Source organism: Pogonomyrmex barbatus, unplaced genomic scaffold (assembly GCF_055798465.1).
Source record: "Pogonomyrmex barbatus isolate J1 unplaced genomic scaffold, ASM5579846v1 scaffold3, whole genome shotgun sequence".
Taxonomy (NCBI): domain Eukaryota; kingdom Metazoa; phylum Arthropoda; class Insecta; order Hymenoptera; family Formicidae; genus Pogonomyrmex; species Pogonomyrmex barbatus.
In genome coordinates this window covers 19,987,438-20,006,945 of record NW_028297127.1, presented here as the reverse complement: position 1 = coordinate 20,006,945, position 19,508 = coordinate 19,987,438, and the positions used below count along the sequence as shown (strand labels likewise).

The window sequence follows — 19,508 nt, the reverse complement described above, 5'->3', positions numbered from 1 at the left end:
TGGGTCTGTCGTCAGTGTTACCGAAAGTGATTACGCAATCGGCTAACAGGCGGTTCTTCAATTCTAAAATAGCGCACGGTAACGATTGACTACTGTTTGCACACCTGTTCGCTAGTTGTCCTAGAGGTTCAGAACAGATTGACGAATTAATATTTGATAATCGCGACAATCGGAACAAAAATAGCGTTTCTGCAATAATTAAATGAGTAATAAATATGTATCAAATTATTAATTATTAATATTAAATTTAATTTTATATATATATATATATATATATATATAAATATATAATATATAAATATATAAATATATAAATTATATATTTATATTATATATTTATATATATATATTATTATATATTTATATATATATATTATTATATATTTATATATATATAAATTAATATTTAATTTAATATTAATACGTTAAAATACCTAAAATTGTTTATACATAGATATTTATATTGCAAAAAGATGTTGAAAATAGGAATCTATAGTTGAGCTTGAACAAAACTGTCGATTGTTTTAAAAAATAATTTGAAAAATGATCTTGACTCTACACACAATTTTGTCATATCGCTAGCGAAAGTATCGCAAGTATCCAAAATGCATAATGAGCGAAATTACTTCACTCATATCTTGTTCGCGACACAGTTACGTCTCGACTGATCTCCGACATAAATACTTGCCCGCTTCCGCTAGAAATTTCGTGTGGCTTATGTCTATTTTATCAAATTCCATAAAAATGGCACGAAGCAAATGTAATAATAATAATATTGCGATGGCGCAGAACGTGATGAACGATTTCCTTTGCTCTCTACTGCGAGGGAATCACATAGGAGAATGATAAATCGCACAAGTTCCAGAGTGATTTCGTGCTCGCCGAGAGTAATAATATACCGGCACCGAATTTCTCCCTGAAGTGTCCAATCTATCTACCGATTCGTTTAGAACTTTGTTATGCGGCGATCGTGATTCGCGCGCAATATCGTACATTTATCGTACGCTTATCGTATTACCATTAACAGAGACGACGCGATACAAAACATTAATGGAGGATAACCGGAAATTGCCATGGCATCGTCCAATTCGCGAAAATAAAATATGATCGTAATTATTTTAAAAAATTTTCGAACATATTTATCTCTTAATATTGCACACATTTGTCTTTTAATATGAAATAAAATTCCGTGAGAGATATCGTTCAGGAGCCGTCGTGCAGACAGAATCGAGAAATTCATTGCTCAATAAACGTCATAAAAAAAAAAAAAAAAAGATAAAATTGGCACAAGACTGACAAAGCATTCTCTGGAACACAAAGTTACCGCATCTGACGTTGGCAGATGAGGGATTTCCGAGGTAGATTTGCGTACCTGATGAGGTGACACGCGCGTGAATCTTGGCCGCGATCGCCCTGAGCGCGTCGCCCGCCTCCTGCGGTTTAGCCGCGTAAGTTCGGAGCTTCTCCAACAGCGCATCGTTCACGATCTCGTCCGCGCTCTTATTACTCGCTGACATCACACTAAACAACGCATCGCAAAACAACGAAATTCATGTCATTTACTCTCCCAGAGCGATCGTTCGATGCGCATCGATAGCGCATGGGGGACTGCAAAAAGCCATTCCTGATTTCGGGATCTCTACGAAGTCTACGACGTAAAAAATGAACACGTCAAAATACGATACGCACGCTAGGCGCAAAAGCACGTACAATGCGAGTCGAGCTCTGTCTACAAGTGACAACGTGAAACGATCAAGAATTATAGAGGTTGCAAGCTAACAACATCATTTCGCATTGCCTTATGGAGTACCTGAAAAAGATGATTGACGATTATTATCTCAAGTGCGCAAGAAGCGACATCGCGACTCTCGTCTCTCCTCTTGTATTTCTTATCGGTAACTCATCTACTATATTTCTTATAGCGCTAACTCGCTTTAGGACAGATCCGCGACGGATGCAAAGGCGATGGCTTTTCCGTCACGACGGGTCGGGTCGATGATGCCCGTCGCGCGATTCCGTCAGCGCGATTTCTCGCCGCATCAATGAATCTTCCTTGGCTTTCGGCCAACCGTGGTCGCGGAAGGACTGTTAATCAAGATTCGCAATCAGCTGGCCGCGGTTAGTCAATGTCGCGGGGATTGAAGTCAACCATCGGAAAATCGCGTCGCAGCCAAGGTTAAAGGCGACGTTCTAAAATAATCGTCGCACATACGGGCGAGTTGCGATTCCGGGAAAGGAGCTCATTATATCGAATAATTAAACGTCCAACTGCGCATCAAGCGGCATCAACGACTCGTCATATCAAAGGATGTTTCACTTGGTCGCATCGTGCGAGATCGTCGGCGATATCGAAAGCGTCCTCAGATTATTTTGATTTTGGCTTTATACTTGCACTAAATTTGGGTCTCTCCCACATTTTCTCACGTTCAGCCCTAGCCACATGAAATATTTGCGAAGCGATTAAAAGCGGAAGGCGTCATGCGAAATATTTCACACGGAGCTACGCCAAAGCCCTTCAAGCAGATACAAAAATAAGAACAAAAGACTGATGTTTAATAGTAAGATATTTATTCATAGCATCACAGATTATACAGAGACATTTTAAAAACGTGTGTACTCTCCTGCAATTCTGGTAGAGCAATGTGGTTTGAAACGTATAATCCTCCAAGGGTGGTTAAAGGAATGCGTGAGTTATTGCATTAAGCGATGCATCGGTGCGCTAACGAGAGAAAAGCTACGGTGATCGAACGAGTTTATAGGATGCAGGTGTGTAACAATCACAAAATTTCTTCTACTTCGACTTCATCAAGTGGAATTAATTAATGAACGTCGCGTAGCTTTGTAGGCTTCTTAAATATCGATATAATCGCCCGATACCTTCAGCCCGAACAAAGACATGTACATCTTGTATCTCGTAATGCCTATCTCGTAAGTGTTTAATTGGGATATAAAAGCTAATCCGAGTATAACGAATCACGATGTCAATGTTATACGCGAGTTGATGCGATCTCGATAAAGAGAGAGGAGAAAAAAAATCTCGAATGAAACACATCCAGCGCGTCCACACGCGATATATATATATATATATATATATATATATATATATATATATATATATATGCGAGGCCAGATTATCATTCGTTCAGATTTATTATTGATTTACATGAAATTTATCGCGAAGCCATTTAAGATACTCGAACTATTAAGGAAACGTAATCAGATCAGATTTTATAATTACAATCCGTGCGTTACCAATATCAATGATGTGCCTTCTTTTTTTAATTTTCGCGAAACAGGTCTATTTCAGCAACCACCGGCGATATCAGCGAGCAAAATGAAAGTCTTCGGCCTCGCCGTGTAAATATAGCGATCGTCAGAGAAGCATATCGAAATAAATAAGCCGCAAACTGAACGCATACCGGGCGTACGCGACCGTACGTACGGATCGTCGGCCGGAAAACCGCGACGGAGATGGCGAACACGCACGTACACACACACATACACACGGAAAGACGGATTCTGTCTTCTAGGCTCTTTACTCTTCCTGCTGGACGTCAGCCGTGTTCTCGTCGACCGGTTGCATCGTCGCTATCGGTCGATTTTCCCCGTCGCTTCGTCGATTTGCACCCCTCATACCTCTCCTCCCTCCATCAGCCCAATTCCATCGAAAGCTTTGAACTTTGGACCCCGTGGACCGCGTTCTAAGAAGGGGAAATAAAAAAAATTTCTTGCGAAACTTTCCCAGTTCGTCGTGACCTGTCTCCTCCGACAGTGATAATCGCGCTCGTCGATAACAATGACGTTGAGATCTCGGAGAACGCGGATCTCTCTGCGCGAATTACGTGAAATGATCCTCGCGCTTCGCCACTCCGCGGCGGTTTGACGTTTCTGCCTGCCAAAACTATGTTTAAATGCATACCGCGCGCGCACACGCTCACACGTACACGTGGGACGCGTCTATTTATAGCAGCGACCGCTTCCCGAAAATCGCGCCCCCTTTCTTCCATCCCAGCGTTAACACCCTCGCGTCTTCCAACACCCTGGCGTCATCGACCGATGCGCCGCGATGCATCGCCAAAGTCTCGACGGGAGTGGGAAACTCTACGAGAGTGGGAAACTCTTTTTATCACTGCAAAATTGAAGCGACACAATTCATTAGACAAAATATGTTTTGCGAGAGCACATTTTTATATTTAAACCTAATTGCCCAACTTTTTCATTTTAGATCTAATTCTTGGAACGTGAGAGAAGGAAGATTTTCAAAAGCAGATAATTTTCGAAATAGAGAGACCTGGCAGAGCGAAACATCTGGGATTTTGAGATCTCTCTCTCTCTCTCTCTCTCTCTCTCTCTCTCTCTCTCTCTCTCTCTCTCTCTCTCTCTCCGTTTTTCGTAGCGTGAAAGATCTATCGCGAGAGCTCAAGAAAATAATTACTGTTTATTTACCCAGCACCGACCAAAGATCGCGGAATCGCGCTCGGTTTGCCAAAACGGAAAATACTCCCGCGGGTTTACCAGTCTTCCGAAACGTCATCGGTTCCGTCAGAATGCGAAAGACGTTGAAATGAGTTACGACGAGCAGGTGAACATTACAAAATTTTCTCTAGCTGTATCACATAGAAGGATAATATCGAGATTTTCCAAAATTTTATACACCAACTGTTCGAGATCTGCTTGGTAAGATTTTTTTCCGACACAATTCGTAGAATTTGCTGGAAAAAAAAAGGCGGATTTACGTAGTACCAAAGATATGATTGAGAAGAATCGAATTACGGATCAAGCTAAAACATGAAAATGTTGAGACAGGCACGATTCAGCCAGCGAATGTGTGACCTGATTCGCTTCTCATGGCTTCATCTCTCGCGAGAACAGCGCAAACGCGTCGTAGACGACGATCAGCTGGCCAATGTTGACATTATGCGAGCTCGGAGTTGAACAACAATCTTGAATATTGAACAGAATCGGCGAGTCAGACTGGATCAGATCGGCACACGAGTCACACTTGTTGATGAAACACAAACGTAATCTCGCGGATTGATTAGCGGATGTGCGAAGTTCCACGAGCACGGTCGACCATTCACGAGGTTTTCTCTATTGATTACCGAAAGGCGCTCCAGTTCAAACTGGTCCACGCTGTCCAAACTAGTAGATATACACGCTGTTTATCCTACAAGAGATGCAAGTTTTTTAATTGACCAAAGAGAAAGAATCTTTTTTTTATATTAATTTATATTAATATTTTACGATAAGTTCTCACACAGGCTATAATTTAATCCACTGGCCAGCATCTGTTTGTTGTTGCGTTAGCTTGCTTCGTCGTAAGCGAAGTACACGACATCGTGTAAATTACTGTCTGTTTTGATATGAGAGAAAAGAGTATTGATAAGCGTTGTATGTAAATTACCATGTAAATTGCGGTTTCGCAGCACAGCCTTCGCTTCTAGATTCCTCGCTCGTAACGCCGCTAACCTTACTCGGTGACAATGAGGAAACTTGGAAAATCATTGATAAACTGCACGCAGCACTGCGTTATTTAAATACAAAATAGACAAGTCTTTCGAGTCTTAAGAATTGCGCAGGCACAATAAAATTGAGATTTTGAGTTTTATATGAAACGTAACGATTCGTTATGGTATAATCTGACATTTGTGACAAATGACATGGATTATCGGGTTTGAGGGTTAATTTCGACCGTCAAGGGAGAAGAAGAAGAAGAAGAAAAACATTCGATTAGATTGATCGCGCGTTCATTTAATATCCATTATCCATTTTTCTCAATCAACGGCAATTTATCATGACCGTCAGATTTCACCATTGAATTTTTATCCCTTCTCACCAGGACTCCTAGCGTTATCGGCGATCCTCGTCGGGATCGCCGCATATATGCATCGACGAAATTGCATGTTAACGTCATTTGGCCGGGCATTATACGTTTATCTGATCAACGACGCTTGATATAAACGCCGAATTGTAGCGTTGCTAAATTTCAGCCGCCAAATCATCAAGGTGACCGTCGTTGCTCGACGGCGAGACACCCACGCTCGAACATCACGTTTCTTTCACGGTGCTAACAATCGTCGGATCGACAGCGTGGATCGATAAAATAAGGCGGCACAGAGGAAGACGTATCGTCGAGAGACATTAGAAATTCAAATCCAACTTCGCTCGCGGAACGAACGCTTGGTCCGAAACCACACCTCTTATTCATAACCCAAGCGGAAGATCGTGCCGATCTTAACCGGTTCACGCGACCGCGTGCACTTAAATCGCTCGAGATCCATCCGTGAAGTACTCACGCTATCCGGTTCTTCACTCGCACGCACATCGACTTCCCCTTCATCGTCCTTCGCAAATCACGCGGGAAGGACGTTTAGGGTTGCGCGGCGATCGATACGTGGCGGACTTTATTGGCCGCTGCAATCTCGCGCGATCCACTCTCTCGCGGAATTTTACTTTTACGAGTTTCACGAGTCTTATCGTGCCGTAGTAGTCGCGCACGTAGAGGTTTTCCCCGGATAGGACGAGCACGTAAGATAGTCGTCACGAAGCGAATCCTCCCTGTCCCTCCAGTTCTGGCTCAAAGTACAACGGCGCCCTGATGGCGAGCCTTCAAAATATTTCTCCCTTCCCCGGAGAAATCGGGAAAGGCGGAAGCCAAACGCGAATATATAAGAATGCCTTTAAATCTCGTTTGCATTACGACGCGTATATTTTAATCGTTGTGAGAGAACCAGATATAATAACAAGCTCGTAAGTTTACGATCAAGGATATCAGCAATCATCGAGATACAATTCGACCGCTGGAGCGCTGGTTTTGATCACCCCTGAGGCCGATATTGAATATCGAATCCTGTCTGTGATCGCGCTGTGAGTTCCGTGTTAAAAGGAGAGAAAAAAAAAAAGGAGAGGAAGAGAAAGAATAGTAGTACGTCGTATTTTGCTTGGTCGGGCGATCGGGAGAGGAGACGATACAACGAGTAAACGTTTCATAGGAGTAAAAAAAGAGCCGCGGATGATGTTCGACGGGGTGGGGCTTTGCTCTCCAGCCCGAGAATATATAAATCGCAGGTAGGGCTGAAATTCAAGTTAGTACGAATACGATCTGAGACTATCGGCAACCTGCGGAGACAAGCGATGCGGGTGAGTCTGCCGGTGATTCATTGCTCGTGTGCAACCGCTGTTATTGTTACACTGCATACTTCATTTACTTGCATATTGTTCGTCTAAAGCGGCGCCGACTCGACATTAAAATGATTAAAGCAATCTCATTTCTATCATTTCTCCGAAACGATATTATTAATTTTTAAGATTCCCTTCACAATACACATATACTTACCGTTATTCCACTTTAAGATGTGAAATATTGTGTATGTGTATTTTACATTAGAAAATTTTTAAATAAAATTTTTATTATATATTATTAGCGTAAAAATTGTTGGTTGGTATATACAAGTAAGTCGAAATATAATAACGTGGAATATATTAATAGAACATTGTTTTACATACATACCGCTGACATCCGTGATGTTTTCGCGAAAGGTAATTTCATCTTGTTTGCAACTCGGCGATCGTTTGCATGCAACACACGAAATCCGACGGGCACAACGTCACAAACATCATTTCCAAAAGTTATGCGCGCTGCGCATATTCCTACGCTTATGTTTTCGAGAAATAATAAAACAAGCACATGTATGAAGATAGATCGATCCTAGATTAAAAATGTCATGAACATAGAAGCGCTGCTAACTCTTTATATTTTCCAAATTGCCAATTGCAAACTGCAAATTGAATAATGAATGTACTAATTTAAATCTTTTCACAGAGTTCAACATCGTTCACAGTTTTCTTGGTGATAATTGGAACGGCGGTATCGAAACCGTTATGGTCGACTTTAGTGGGCACTAATTATCTATATTCCACGCCCGGAATCAGCGCACAGCCGCAATATCTCGCCGCATATCAAAATACGCACTCTCCCTATTACATTTACAATGTAAGACAATATTCGTAAGAAATATTAGAAAGCTGCCACGTGAATATTATCTATAACGTTATACATCTTTCTAGGTTTATTCGAATGCGGGAGGCGTATCAAGCACTCTTCACGTTAGCGGTAAACCAGAGGTTTCTCACATTCCAGCTTACAGTATCTACTACGGAACGCCGATTTACGATATCAGGATTCCTTTAAATCCGGTAATTATATAATTTAAAAAAGAGCATTCAAATTGTGTGTGTGTGTGTGTGTGTGTGTGTGTGTGTGTGTGTGTGTGTGTACACACAATATACTATATACTATATACTATATATATATATATATATATATATATATATATAGTATATTTATATACAGTGTGTGTGTGTGTATGTGTGTGTGTGTGTGTGTGTCGTATTACAAATAAATTGGAATGAATTTTAGCATACCATTTTGTCATTTCAGATTTATCCTGTGCTGACACCATCGCATCCGGGGGTTTCTCCGGTATTTCCGCCGACATCAACGGAATCTTTCGACGAAGCCGATTACGACGGCATTGAGAAATTAGACACAAAAATTGATCCAGATACAGAGACAAAGAAGCCGGAAAATAACGATAATGATTCCATAACTGTAGAAGCTATATGAGATCATTTTCCTCGTCACGTACATTTATAGACATTTAGAAAGAATATAATAAAAATATGATAACCGCTTCTTTAGTTCGCTTCTTTAACGTTATTTTTTTATATATAAATGATGTTATGATATGTAAAAATATTAAAAATGTTTTTTTTTTTCAATCGAATTTTTATTAAAAAAGAAAAAGAAAAATGTATTGTTATATTTTATATGTAAGAGAAAGGTGCGACGTTTGTAATAAAACTGAGATTTTGATATGTTTTATTTTATTTATCGTATAGCGTTTCAGCGTTGTGTTTTAAATCGCCATTCGGAAATTGATTAAAGCAGTTTAAATTTATTAAACGTCCGTCGATTTTTCATCGCGCGTAGTATCAGAAAAGCTATTTATTAAATCGACAGAGTTCGACCGATTTGATATCGCCCTGCAAGAGCAGAATAGCGAATAGAGTAAGTTAGTGTTGATAAATCGATCGAGCAAAAGAAACGCCGAGGTCTCTCACCCCGAGAATCTCAGATAAAATGGGGTCAAAGATGCGGAGACGGAGACGTCTTTGAAAGCATCAGTGCATCGATTTCCTCGGAACGCGCACGTCGACGTCGACGTCACGAAAATGATTGTTCGCCATGGAACGTTATGGGCGATCGTTATGGTGCTCGTTCTTCTCGTATCGCTCTCGTCGTCCGTGAAGCTACGGAAGCCACGAAAAAGACTTACGGCCACGAGAATCCCGTATCAACAGTCTAGAATCGAACCGGTGATCATAAGGGTGATGCACAAATACCCCGACGGCGGTTTCCACGTCGGTTGCACCAAGGGCAAGTGCAGAATCGCGCACGACAAGCATAATGTCGACGTTAACAAAGCGATATCCGAGGAAGACGGTTCCCTCTCCGACAAGGAAGCGTTGCGTTACGTCGTCCATCCGAAGGAATACGAGCATTTCGTATTGAAGAAAAATACAGGACACGGGAGCAGATACAAGAGGGACTCTGCATTTCCGGGATCGCATACGTTAAATGCGGAAAATGACGTCGCGATCGCCGGTGTGACCGATGCAAATCGAACCTCGGCGAACGGGAATACCACGGGTCTCGTGAGAGTCCCGCTATACAGAGTCGACAAGTATAGAAGGGTTAATCCCACGCACAGAACGAAAAGAAGCCTAGCCGCCGACTATTTTACACGAAGAAACGACAGCTATTATTATGCGCAGCGGAAAGCCGTTATGGACAGATATTACGCTCGGCAGCGTGAGATAAATGCGCGATATGTCAATCGAACGGGTGGCATTCCGCGACCGGAACGCAACGACGTGTCGCGGCATCGTCCGGTGATGAGCAACGCCAGCCTCTTCGAATTTGGATACGCCAACGAGTACGCCAACAAGGACCCGGCGACGCGGGACAGCGGGACTTTTCGTTATTCGTTCGTAAAACTCGATCCGGTATACAGCAACGAGTCGCAACGGTACAACGGAAAGTCGGCCGAATTGGCCAGTCGGCGAAACGTCGCTCCGGAGATCAATCTCGATTTCAAGTCCGACGCGGACGTGCCGCAAAGCACGAGAAGCAGCAACAACGACATCGAAAGAAACGCGTTGGATCTTTTCGTTACGCCTACGCCATGCACGAACATATCTTTGTCTGGCACTTTCGCACCGAAAACGCGATCCAAGAACGCCGAGAATTGCACCCAGACAGAGCAACGGAGCAACGAAGACCTTGATTACAATTCGACAGATAGTGTAAGTTAATAACTGCAATGTGACGAGTCTCTCTAATATTTCGATTTTTAACACTTTCTTGCACGATGGTTTAACTGATGAACATTATGTATCGTACGGACTGCGGACTTTTATTTTGTAGGATAATAGCGAAGGCAGACAAAGATGGGGAAGGTGCAAAGGGGAAATCGTGTATCAGCACAACCTGCTTCTAGGATTAACGGGTCCCTCGAATCTCAACGCTTTGTTCGAGGTGATCATTCAGGGTCCCGTCTGCATCACCTGCGTGGAGACGTTGCGATATAACGAAACGAGAGCGACTGTCACGTTGGATTCCGGTGGACGTGGCCACGATTACGCCAAACTCAGACTACAGGGGTACGAGAACGAGGGATTCTCCTACATAATAAAAGTTTGGGGCGTCAAGAAAATCAGTCAGGTTTGCGACAACGTAGACTAATCGGAAGGTATAAATAAGCTGCGAAAATAAGTGAACCAAGTAATACTACCAGTTATTCACGTATAAAAAGTCTTTAATGTAAAAATTAAGTATCTTTTCTATAAATATATTGATATGTAGCATTTAACGTTATTTTAGTCTTACTATATGATACTAAGTGAGTCGCGTCGCAAGCTATATAAAACAGAAAAACAAATTAACACATATGTAAAATACATCACAAAAGTTCAAAACTGTCTCCATGAAAAATATCAAACGAATTGTAAAAGTAATTCGATCTCTCTTTTGATTCGACATCAGTCTAAGTCAGTAGTAAAAACAAAACTTTTTTTTAACATTGTCGAGCTGCAGCGTCATACAGATTGAATATTATATACTCAAGTAATCGCAATTAAAGTTCAAATGTACTGCCAATCGATTGATCGCAGAACTGCGTCAACGAGCAGTTGATTATTTTTCAACGTACAAACAATAAAGGCTTTTTATGGCTGATAAAATATTTTCCAAAAAGATTAAAGAAGAAGAAAAGATTAAACAAAAAATTTTGATCGATTCGATCGATTTTGATCGATTTTTGATCTTATCGATTCTGCGCTTGCAACGTAAGAGAAAAAAAATCCACAAGACTTCCTTCTCCGCCTATCGATTACAATTCAATTCGATATACCACCTTCCACCTTACAAGACTCAAGATCTCTTCGGTATGGAGGTCGGCGGCGGTGGCGGCGGTACGTCCGGTATTTTTTCCCTGTCATTCTTCGTGTGGACTTTCCTCTCGTCGTGGAAGCTCGGTAATAGGTGCCCTGAATCCGCGTCCTTCGGCGTGGTAGCCGGGATGGGTTCCAGGGACTCGTAGGGCTGGTAATCGATGTAATAAGTGCCGGGCACGAGATGCGGATTGTAGCCGTTGTACGTGTAGATGTACGGCTCATAGTAGAAAGAATGATAGTTCGGGTAGAAGCTCAACGGCTCTTGCTCTTCTTTCCTCTTTGCGGAATTCCTCCTATCGTCGCTCTTCGGGTCGTTCCCCTTCGTATGATCGATCGCGCCTTTGCGGCCCTTCGCGATACCAAAGCTCGTAGATTCGGCCAGGTGTGACGTGGAGGAGGAGGAGGAGGAGGAGGAGGCCTGCGCCTGGTCGGTGTGTGACGAATAATGCACCACTTCCGGTCCGGCGAAGTGAGGCGCTATCTGCGTGTAGTAGAATGGCGGCACATAACCAACGGCAGTTCGATGAATGACCGGTTGTATCACGGGGAATGCTCGTGACGGCGACAGATTCTGATTGCTCGTAATCACGGCGTTGTATACCTTCGGCACCTTGAGAAGACCCGGCGCGGCGACCGCAACGGTAATCACCATATGTAAGATTAACAACTTCATCTAGAAAAAAAAAATGTTTCCATTAATTCCGTTAAAATTTATTTTAACATCACAGATAGTTTATAATAAGGATTTACATAATACAAAATAATATTGCAGGAGAATTACGACGAGAATATATTCGACTAAGAATTTAATTAGTTTTATTTTTTTATAACAGGACAATGATGAAAAATATGCGGAAAAAAAGTACAGCGGAAAGAGAAAATGGGATTTGGAAGTGTAACTGACACCATTATTGTTTCTGGGAAGGTATAGTCGACATTGGTGGCGCAAGTACCTCGCGTATATTGAGCAAAACACCGCATACAAACGACCCGAAAGACACGTGCACGGAATGTTATCCCGGCCGTCTTTATAGGCGTGTACTCGAGATCGAATTATTGCGTTTGAATTCCTATCGTGTTTGAAATTCAAGCTTTCAGGGTAATAACTGGCGAAGCGTTACAAAGCCGCAGCGTATGCCAAATGACATCATATCTATTATCAGTAATAAAGAAAAGATAATTTTAAAGAATGATGATTAACATAAAAGAAAAATCCTTTCTCACTTTTAAAGTAATTTTTGATACAAAGATGTAAAAATAAGATTATTCTAAAAAGAAAATTGAAACAAAGAATCGAACATATCTAATTTTTAGTTTCTTTATTTTATATGTAACAAAAATATTTGATGAAGATGTCTGACATCCACATGCAGATTTGTATTACATATTGAACCAACAATATATACTCAGATATTCCTTCAGTTGTCAGGTACAGCCAGCGGGAAATGGACGTCAGAACGGAAAGAGTTGAAAGGCATAACTGAATTTTATCAATTTCACGACATGGCGAGCCTGCCATCTGAATAAGCGAGATCGCGAGAGGCGCGATGGCATTGCATCAATGAATCACTTCATCAGCATTCGCGGCTTCGCGGTGTCGATTTGCACATATCACTTCCTATCTCCGACGGGCCTCACGGTCACGTTCACCTTGTCAAATTCCTTCGGTCGGTTTCGCCTTCGGTCGAACTATCATTGTAGTTACCGAAACAGCGCGCGGTTTGTCCGCGCACTTTGCGTTACTCACCTTCGCGTCGCGCTTCTTATCACCTTCTCTCCTCCGCGCGTTTCCTGCACAACGGGGAATCCGACGAGGAGCAGGCACCACAAGTAGCAAGAGCGCTGCAAGAGCCCGTAGTATATATGGGTCCATAGGGTTCCACCAGGGTTCAAGTCCTGCCTCCCCCACTACGGGCAACTCTCGGCGAAAGTACTCTCCGATCGCTACTATAATGTCCAACTTCGGGCCAGCCTATATCACCGGTAGAATTGTAGAAGGACAGCCATTTGTGATACGCCTCCTTCACCGATGCACACACCGAGTGCAGCGTATGAACGAGCGATTCCTGGGTGGAAACGCGCATCCCCACACAGAGAAAGAGAGAGAGAGAGAGAGAGAGAGAGAGAGAGAGAGAGAAATCACTTTCGAAATCACGTACACCCCTGAATGATCCAATGCTTAATTAAATAACAAATACGTTGTTCTTACGTAATTATGTCAAACGCATGATCTAATAGCTTTGATCCAGATTCTCCCGTCCCAGATTATATAGAAAAAAAATGATGAAACGGAACTTTAATCTATTTTAATTATGTAAAATTTTAGAGATTGCTATTATTGTTGGTACCGCTATAATATTTTCGATCGAGTTTACGCATGGACGAGTGGAAAAATAAGAAACTTTATATTTTGTACACAAGCCATTGTCAATCATTTCTGACATACGGGCCCAACGATTATCGAGATATTTAATCAGAAAACACGTGGTGGCACGTATTGGTGGATCATCCGCTTCTTTTTCCACGCGCCGCCAGTTACAAATTCATAAATAACCCGATAATAAATGCGTCGATCTCTCGGCTGTCGCACAAAGTAGTTCGCCTTGGCGTATCTCGTATCTCAATTCGCCTTCTAATTATGGTCCTTCGCGTTATAGTTGCCGCGTGCACTTGTCCCTGAAAGCAACGCGTGCGGAAATGTGACGTGTGACAAAAGACATATGCGTGTAATGTTTGAAAAATACGCGATAAAATCGTGCCTCCCTGTGGCCCGCGCGGAGCGCACGAAGCACGATTTATTCTTATTCGCAGCTTTGCAATGCCGTTTACTCAGGCGTGACTATTATTAATGAATTATTCTTGAACGAAATTCAGTTTCTCTCTCTCTTAGGAAACTTTCGAATATACATCCGCGCGCGTTTCTATTGAAAACAAAATTCCGCAATTCTGATTTCTCCCGTTTAATGAACGCACACCGTTACAGTTACCAACATACAGGCGCGCGACAAGACGTGCGACAAAGCGCTAGCTGCTGATTGCGAAATGGCTTTATGTAAATCCGCGCCGTAACATCTCCAAAACGGCAGATAGAATAGGGAGAGGCGTCTCAGCTGGAATTCAGCAATGTCGTTGTGCAGCGACGCTTGGTGAACGCGCTTGAACCTCGAGCACGCGCGAGTCTAGCACAATAATCATGACGCGTTGTTCCTCTACTCGATGAAGACAACTATGTTTTGCGCGTCTAATCACTTTGCGGTACACGTATCTATATCGATAAATCTCACGACGACCGCGACAGCGAGAGACGCCTTTCATATACTCGATACGCACTCGCGGCATCCCACAACGCGACATGTGATTCGTAACGCATCCGAAGCGCATAGATATACCTAAGATTACGTGAGCGATTTGAAATTTCAGCAAACGAAACCGCCAAAGTTCGCGATCGCTCGAGCGCGTTCGCTTTGATTATCCTCGAGTGGCACGCAACGTATTATATTACGACTGCACGTCTTGCAGTTACGCGCTATCAGCCGCACGTCGCCGTGATAACGAACTTGATATAACGTAACTAATCACGTACACATCCGATAAATCGCCGATCGATAAGTCGATCGACGATTTAACTTCGGTCAGATCGACTCGATCGGTATGTAACAGATTCGCCGCAGCAGCAAGATCGGGAAATTCGGAAGGAAGACGATCATCAGCAGCACCAACGGCGACAGCAGCAGCAGAATGTTGGCGTATACCACCAGCCACCAGATCGGCAACGTTCCCAGAACCGGCTCTAGCATTATGATCCTCGGCCGGTCAAGAGGTCGAGCGTACGAGCGTAAAAACACACGAGTGGTAGCGAGACACTCGCGAGCGTTCCGAGCTATCCGGTTTTAAGAAGGTAAAGCACTTTCCGATCATGCTCGGTCCCCCGTCGTCGGCTCGTACCGAAGGACACGCTGAAAGCAAAGAAAAACCTTTTTTAAAAAACCCTTTAACCCCCTTTCTCCGATAACCGAGGCTTCCTGTTTCCTTTCCGCTTGCGTTCGATTCATCTTACCTCTTTTCCATCTGTGTTGGAGAAAAACGGAAAAGAGATGAATCGAAGATGAGCTAAAAAGAACAGGCCTGATGTATGAAAGAAAGGTCCAAGGAACGATCAAAAATTCAAAAAAAACTTAATAAGGGAGCATTAAAGTTACAAGTTTTAAATGTTATACTTCATCGCTGATATAAATCATCAGTAAACATATAATCAGTCTCGATATTACGTAATTCGTCTCGAAATGTTTTCGCAGTACATTATAATGTTTGTGTGGCAATTAATTCAGACTGTGTCTGTGTATGTTTGTAAAGCAAATTAAAATGCGCGATAATCGTACGTATTGGTACGTTACTGAATTATCTAACACGGCAGAAAATGATGTGCCAGTTGTTACGTCAATTCCGAGTGCACTACTTATCGATTGCTAATTATACAAGAAACTCGCAGGTTGCTCGTAATGATTGCGTAACGGTGTTAAAATTATTCGACAAAATGTTAAACACACCTGTGTTCCGCAAATTGACCTGTCCTCAAATTCTTTTTGAAAGAATAAGGATCTATCAATATTTATCTATTTATTTTTCAACATTAATTTCGAAACTTTCGAAATCACGAAATCAAGTAGATGTAAATTGACAATGAAGTGACGTCTTAAAGAATTATTATATGATACAATAATATTTAATGATGTCGCACGAATTCATGAGACAGGTCTGCTCTTTCCTCTTAAAGTTCGTGACTTCTATTTCTCTCTTTTGCACACTGGTTCTGTCGAAACTATGCAATTCTGTCCTTGTATTAAAGATATTAGATTTATCTCGTAACAGATTGGGTAAGCCTGAGAATGTGAAATCAAAGAAGGTAAAAACTACTATTTAGAAAAAGAAAGAAAGAGAGAGAGAGAGAGAGAGAGAGAGAGAGAGAGAGAGAGATAGAGAAAGAGTACGAGAAGAAGGGGAAAAAAGAGGAGGAGGAGGAGGAGGAGAAGGAGGAAGAGGAGAAGGAGAGAAAAAGAGAATGGAAAACGTTTGATGCGAAAAATTATTCCAATCTCCGTGACGTACACATAATATCACATGGGCGCTCACATGCGCTTGACATATTGCATCGAGAAAAGTGAAATTTTCACGATTGCATAAGAGACTGCTAATATAATACTAGCGTTCAACGCGACGTCATCGTGCAATGCAATCTAAGTGCGCGATGTAATGTCAATGATCAAGCGTAACAAGATAAGCGGTTTGCGCTTTATTCCAATCCGGTTAATTGCGAATTGCGTAAACGCCTCCTCGAACTGGAGCGTTCATTAATGTTTAAACAAAGAAACTTGCACGTACATACATGCACACTTTGTCCGTCTGATAATTCGTTTTTTTTTTCCCCCGAGCGATTAAATAAAAAAAGAAAAAAAAAACATAACGCCTACCATTATTACGTTCGCTCCCTTATATATTTATTATCTATATTATTCGTTATGCTATGTTCAATTAAAAAAAAAAAACCTTAAGAAACCCGTGTAAATTTCTTCGTGCAAAGAATCACGTTGTAATGGTTGTATCAGTATACGATGTAACACTCTTACTGCCGTAAAGCGCTTACGTCAAATCACCTTTTACTCGCTCTCGTAAGTCTGTCGTGAGAATGTATACATATTCAGCGGGCAGATTATCGGGCTCGATATGTGATTTTCAGAAGCACATGCAAATATTGACGCAACAGGCAACCGAGGCAATTTATATTTACTCTATTCAATCTATATTTACGATAATATCAGACACATTTAAACGGCACATATAGCATTTAAATCGCCGGAAGAAACGAAGAGAATCATGAATTCATGTTCTAAAGACGGAATCGCGGAGTCGTTGAACATGTATTTAAATCACGAGTTCCTTTCCGGGGGGAATATTTGATCAGATTCCTGATCGATCAACCCCATCGGATGCGCCCCCCCGACGGGGGAGCGTCCTTCGAGTGCACCCTACCTTCCGCTATCCCGACAGCTTTCAAGCTTCGCGCCGCGGCATTCGCATCGCGGCAGGCCGCATCGCATCGGGCGGCCGCGACGCGCCCTTTATCCTCTCGCGTCGCCTGCACCGAGATGCATCCGAGATGAGCGTCACGGCATGTGAACACGTGCCGCGGCAGGATTGCCCCGCCAGGTACGATCACGATGCTCGCGAGTAAGGAGGCATACGCACGCACGCACGCACGCACGCATGGACGCACGCACGGACGCACGCACGGACGCACGCACGCACGGACGCACGCACTTCGTTTCTTTTCTTTTCTTTTTTTTTTTTTTTACTTTTCTCTCTGCGCGCTTACGACTACAAACTACACCGTTGTTCTCCGCTCGCGTGTTACGCGGACTGCGAGATGGCTCGGCGCGACGCGAGCAGGCGCGCGCTCGCTTTCCGTGGACTGAGAGCGCTAAAGTTCGCGGCCGGTCTACGGCGGACTTTCCCTTTCTTTCGGCTCTTTGGAGACCGGCGCGGCGCCGGTGTAATACTTGGACGGGATCGCGGCCGCGTTAAAGTCGCCCGATTACTGCATACGTGCGGCGCTGAACGCCACACGCTGGGAGCGGAATCGAGCCGCGACGCACACGCACGCGTGTACGTCAACCCGATGGCATTGACGGGTTCCCCGTCTCGCCATCCGCGCGCACCCGTTCCCCGTTTCCCTCGCTTCTTGCTCAACGCACGAACGCGCGAACAAAGAACCTGCCAGTTGGCAGCGAACGGCCATGCAAAATGCATGGGATCGACACTACCTTGTGAACACAAAGGCTAATGTTCGATGCCTCCGAATGGGATTAACAAAACGCAAAATTTTATATTATATTTATTTAGATTATATCTTATTCGATTTTATTCTACCCTATACAGAAAATTAGTTATGCGACAAATTATCTTTCATATAGTGAAAAAAATATATTTTTCGTTACAATGAGAAAAGAAGTGCGCAGCGAAACGTAAAGATGATGTAAAAGTCTAAGAGTGAAATTTCTTTTCAGAATTTGTAATGCGGTCAAGGTTCTGTATGTCTTCAGATTTGTGTCTCTGTCAAGAAATCTTACATCGAAATGTCATTCCCACAATTATTTCTAGTAAAATATTTATTTTTTTTTTTTTTTTTTTTTTTATGTATGCAGGCATACATAATATGAGTTGACAAAAAAATGTAATTCCTTTGTAATCATCGTTTACTGGCACAAGGGAATTCCTACGCGAAGCGGAAAAACCTTTGTTGTACGCACCTCGTAAATACGTATTCGAAAGATTCAATTATGTCCCTAATAATGCGTGACATCGTAAACAAAAGATGACCGATGGAAAGTGCGTAAGGAAACGACACCCCCCCCCGATTCAACAGACGGTCCAAAGTCGGCGACTGACCGACTACGCGCGCGCGCGCGAGCGTCCATCGCTTTTGACGAGGGCGACGCGTCCGAGGTTCATCGCTCTCGCACAAAGAAGACCTTCGGACGATGCCTTCGTCCGCTTGACGCCGATGATGCGCGTCGTAATTGGAGCAGCGCGCCGTCCACTCGATGGACCATCGTATCTCGGCGTTTCCAAGCCATCGGAGATTCCGATAGCGCGCGTGTCGGAATAAATTCTCACGGCGGCCGGTGCCATGCCTCCCAAATTCTCGTACGTTATCGGCTTTAACATTAATGTCAATTTATTAACTTCATCAAATTACTGTACTGTACATTCGCATATAGTCATCGCACTTGGTCATCGGAATATATTCTTAAATCTAAGTTTAAACTGAATTTTGTAAGAATAATTATCTCGCGTAATCCTCTCTCCTTTCTTTCTTCTTATAAGTAAAAATCTAAAAAAGGGCATGTTAAGATAGAATATATGCTGCTTTTTCTCGATGTTGATTTCGTTTTCCTCACCGCATAAATATCATGAGCAGTTGCCGTTGTAGAAGT

At 42.7% G+C, this 19,508-nt stretch overlaps 4 protein-coding genes and 1 long non-coding RNA gene across 24 annotated transcripts in view; 3 read left to right on the top strand and 2 right to left on the bottom strand.

The window, feature by feature from the left end:
- LOC105423853 (cytosolic carboxypeptidase 1) overlaps positions 1-5,089 on the bottom strand; it is a 30,868-nt gene extending 25,779 nt beyond the window's left edge. For 4 of the 19 annotated variants that reach the window (XM_011633773.2, XM_011633774.2, XM_089080527.1 and 1 more), the window contains exons 1-2: positions 3,540-5,088; positions 1,373-1,521 (exon numbers count right to left, since the gene is read on the bottom strand). In XM_011633773.2, coding sequence (XP_011632075.2) covers positions 1,373-1,521; positions 3,540-3,634 — 244 coding nt within the window. In that variant the 5' untranslated portion in view covers positions 3,635-5,088. Of the gene's footprint in view, positions 1-1,372 lie in introns of all 19 variants that reach the window. The other 15 variants (XM_089080528.1, XM_089080534.1, XM_089080540.1 and 12 more) reach the window with 15 other exon arrangements.
- Positions 5,090-6,979: 1,890 nt separating this feature from the next.
- LOC105423854 (uncharacterized) lies at positions 6,980-8,875 on the top strand. Its single transcript, XM_011633781.2, has 4 exons — positions 6,980-7,140; positions 7,823-7,993; positions 8,068-8,196; positions 8,441-8,875. Exons 1-4 carry the CDS (start codon positions 7,135-7,137, stop codon positions 8,624-8,626), a joined length of 492 nt encoding a protein of 163 aa, XP_011632083.2. The 5' UTR covers positions 6,980-7,134; the 3' UTR covers positions 8,627-8,875.
- A 359-nt stretch (positions 8,876-9,234) lies between these two features.
- Positions 9,235-10,929, top strand: LOC105423856 (uncharacterized). Its single transcript, XM_011633785.3, has 2 exons — positions 9,235-10,368; positions 10,490-10,929. The coding sequence occupies exons 1-2, from the start codon at positions 9,235-9,237 to the stop codon at positions 10,805-10,807; spliced, it is 1,452 nt and encodes a 483-aa protein (XP_011632087.2). The 3' UTR covers positions 10,808-10,929.
- On the bottom strand, positions 10,860-13,400 carry LOC105423855 (uncharacterized). Its single transcript, XM_011633782.2, has 2 exons — positions 13,265-13,400; positions 10,860-12,190 (listed from the first exon to the last, which is right to left on the bottom strand). The coding sequence occupies exons 1-2, from the start codon at positions 13,388-13,390 to the stop codon at positions 11,495-11,497; spliced, it is 822 nt and encodes a 273-aa protein (XP_011632084.1). The 5' UTR covers positions 13,391-13,400; the 3' UTR covers positions 10,860-11,494.
- LOC148936139 (uncharacterized) lies at positions 12,022-16,978 on the top strand. 2 transcript variants are annotated; one of them, XR_016140010.1, is made up of 3 exons: positions 12,022-12,158; positions 12,351-12,616; positions 12,940-16,978. It is a non-coding gene; the product is annotated as an uncharacterized LOC148936139 (long non-coding RNA). The 2 variants fall into 2 exon arrangements; XR_016140009.1 differs by lacking the exon at positions 12,940-16,978 and having other exon boundaries at positions 12,351-12,707.
- Positions 16,979-19,508: the final 2,530 nt, after the last annotated feature.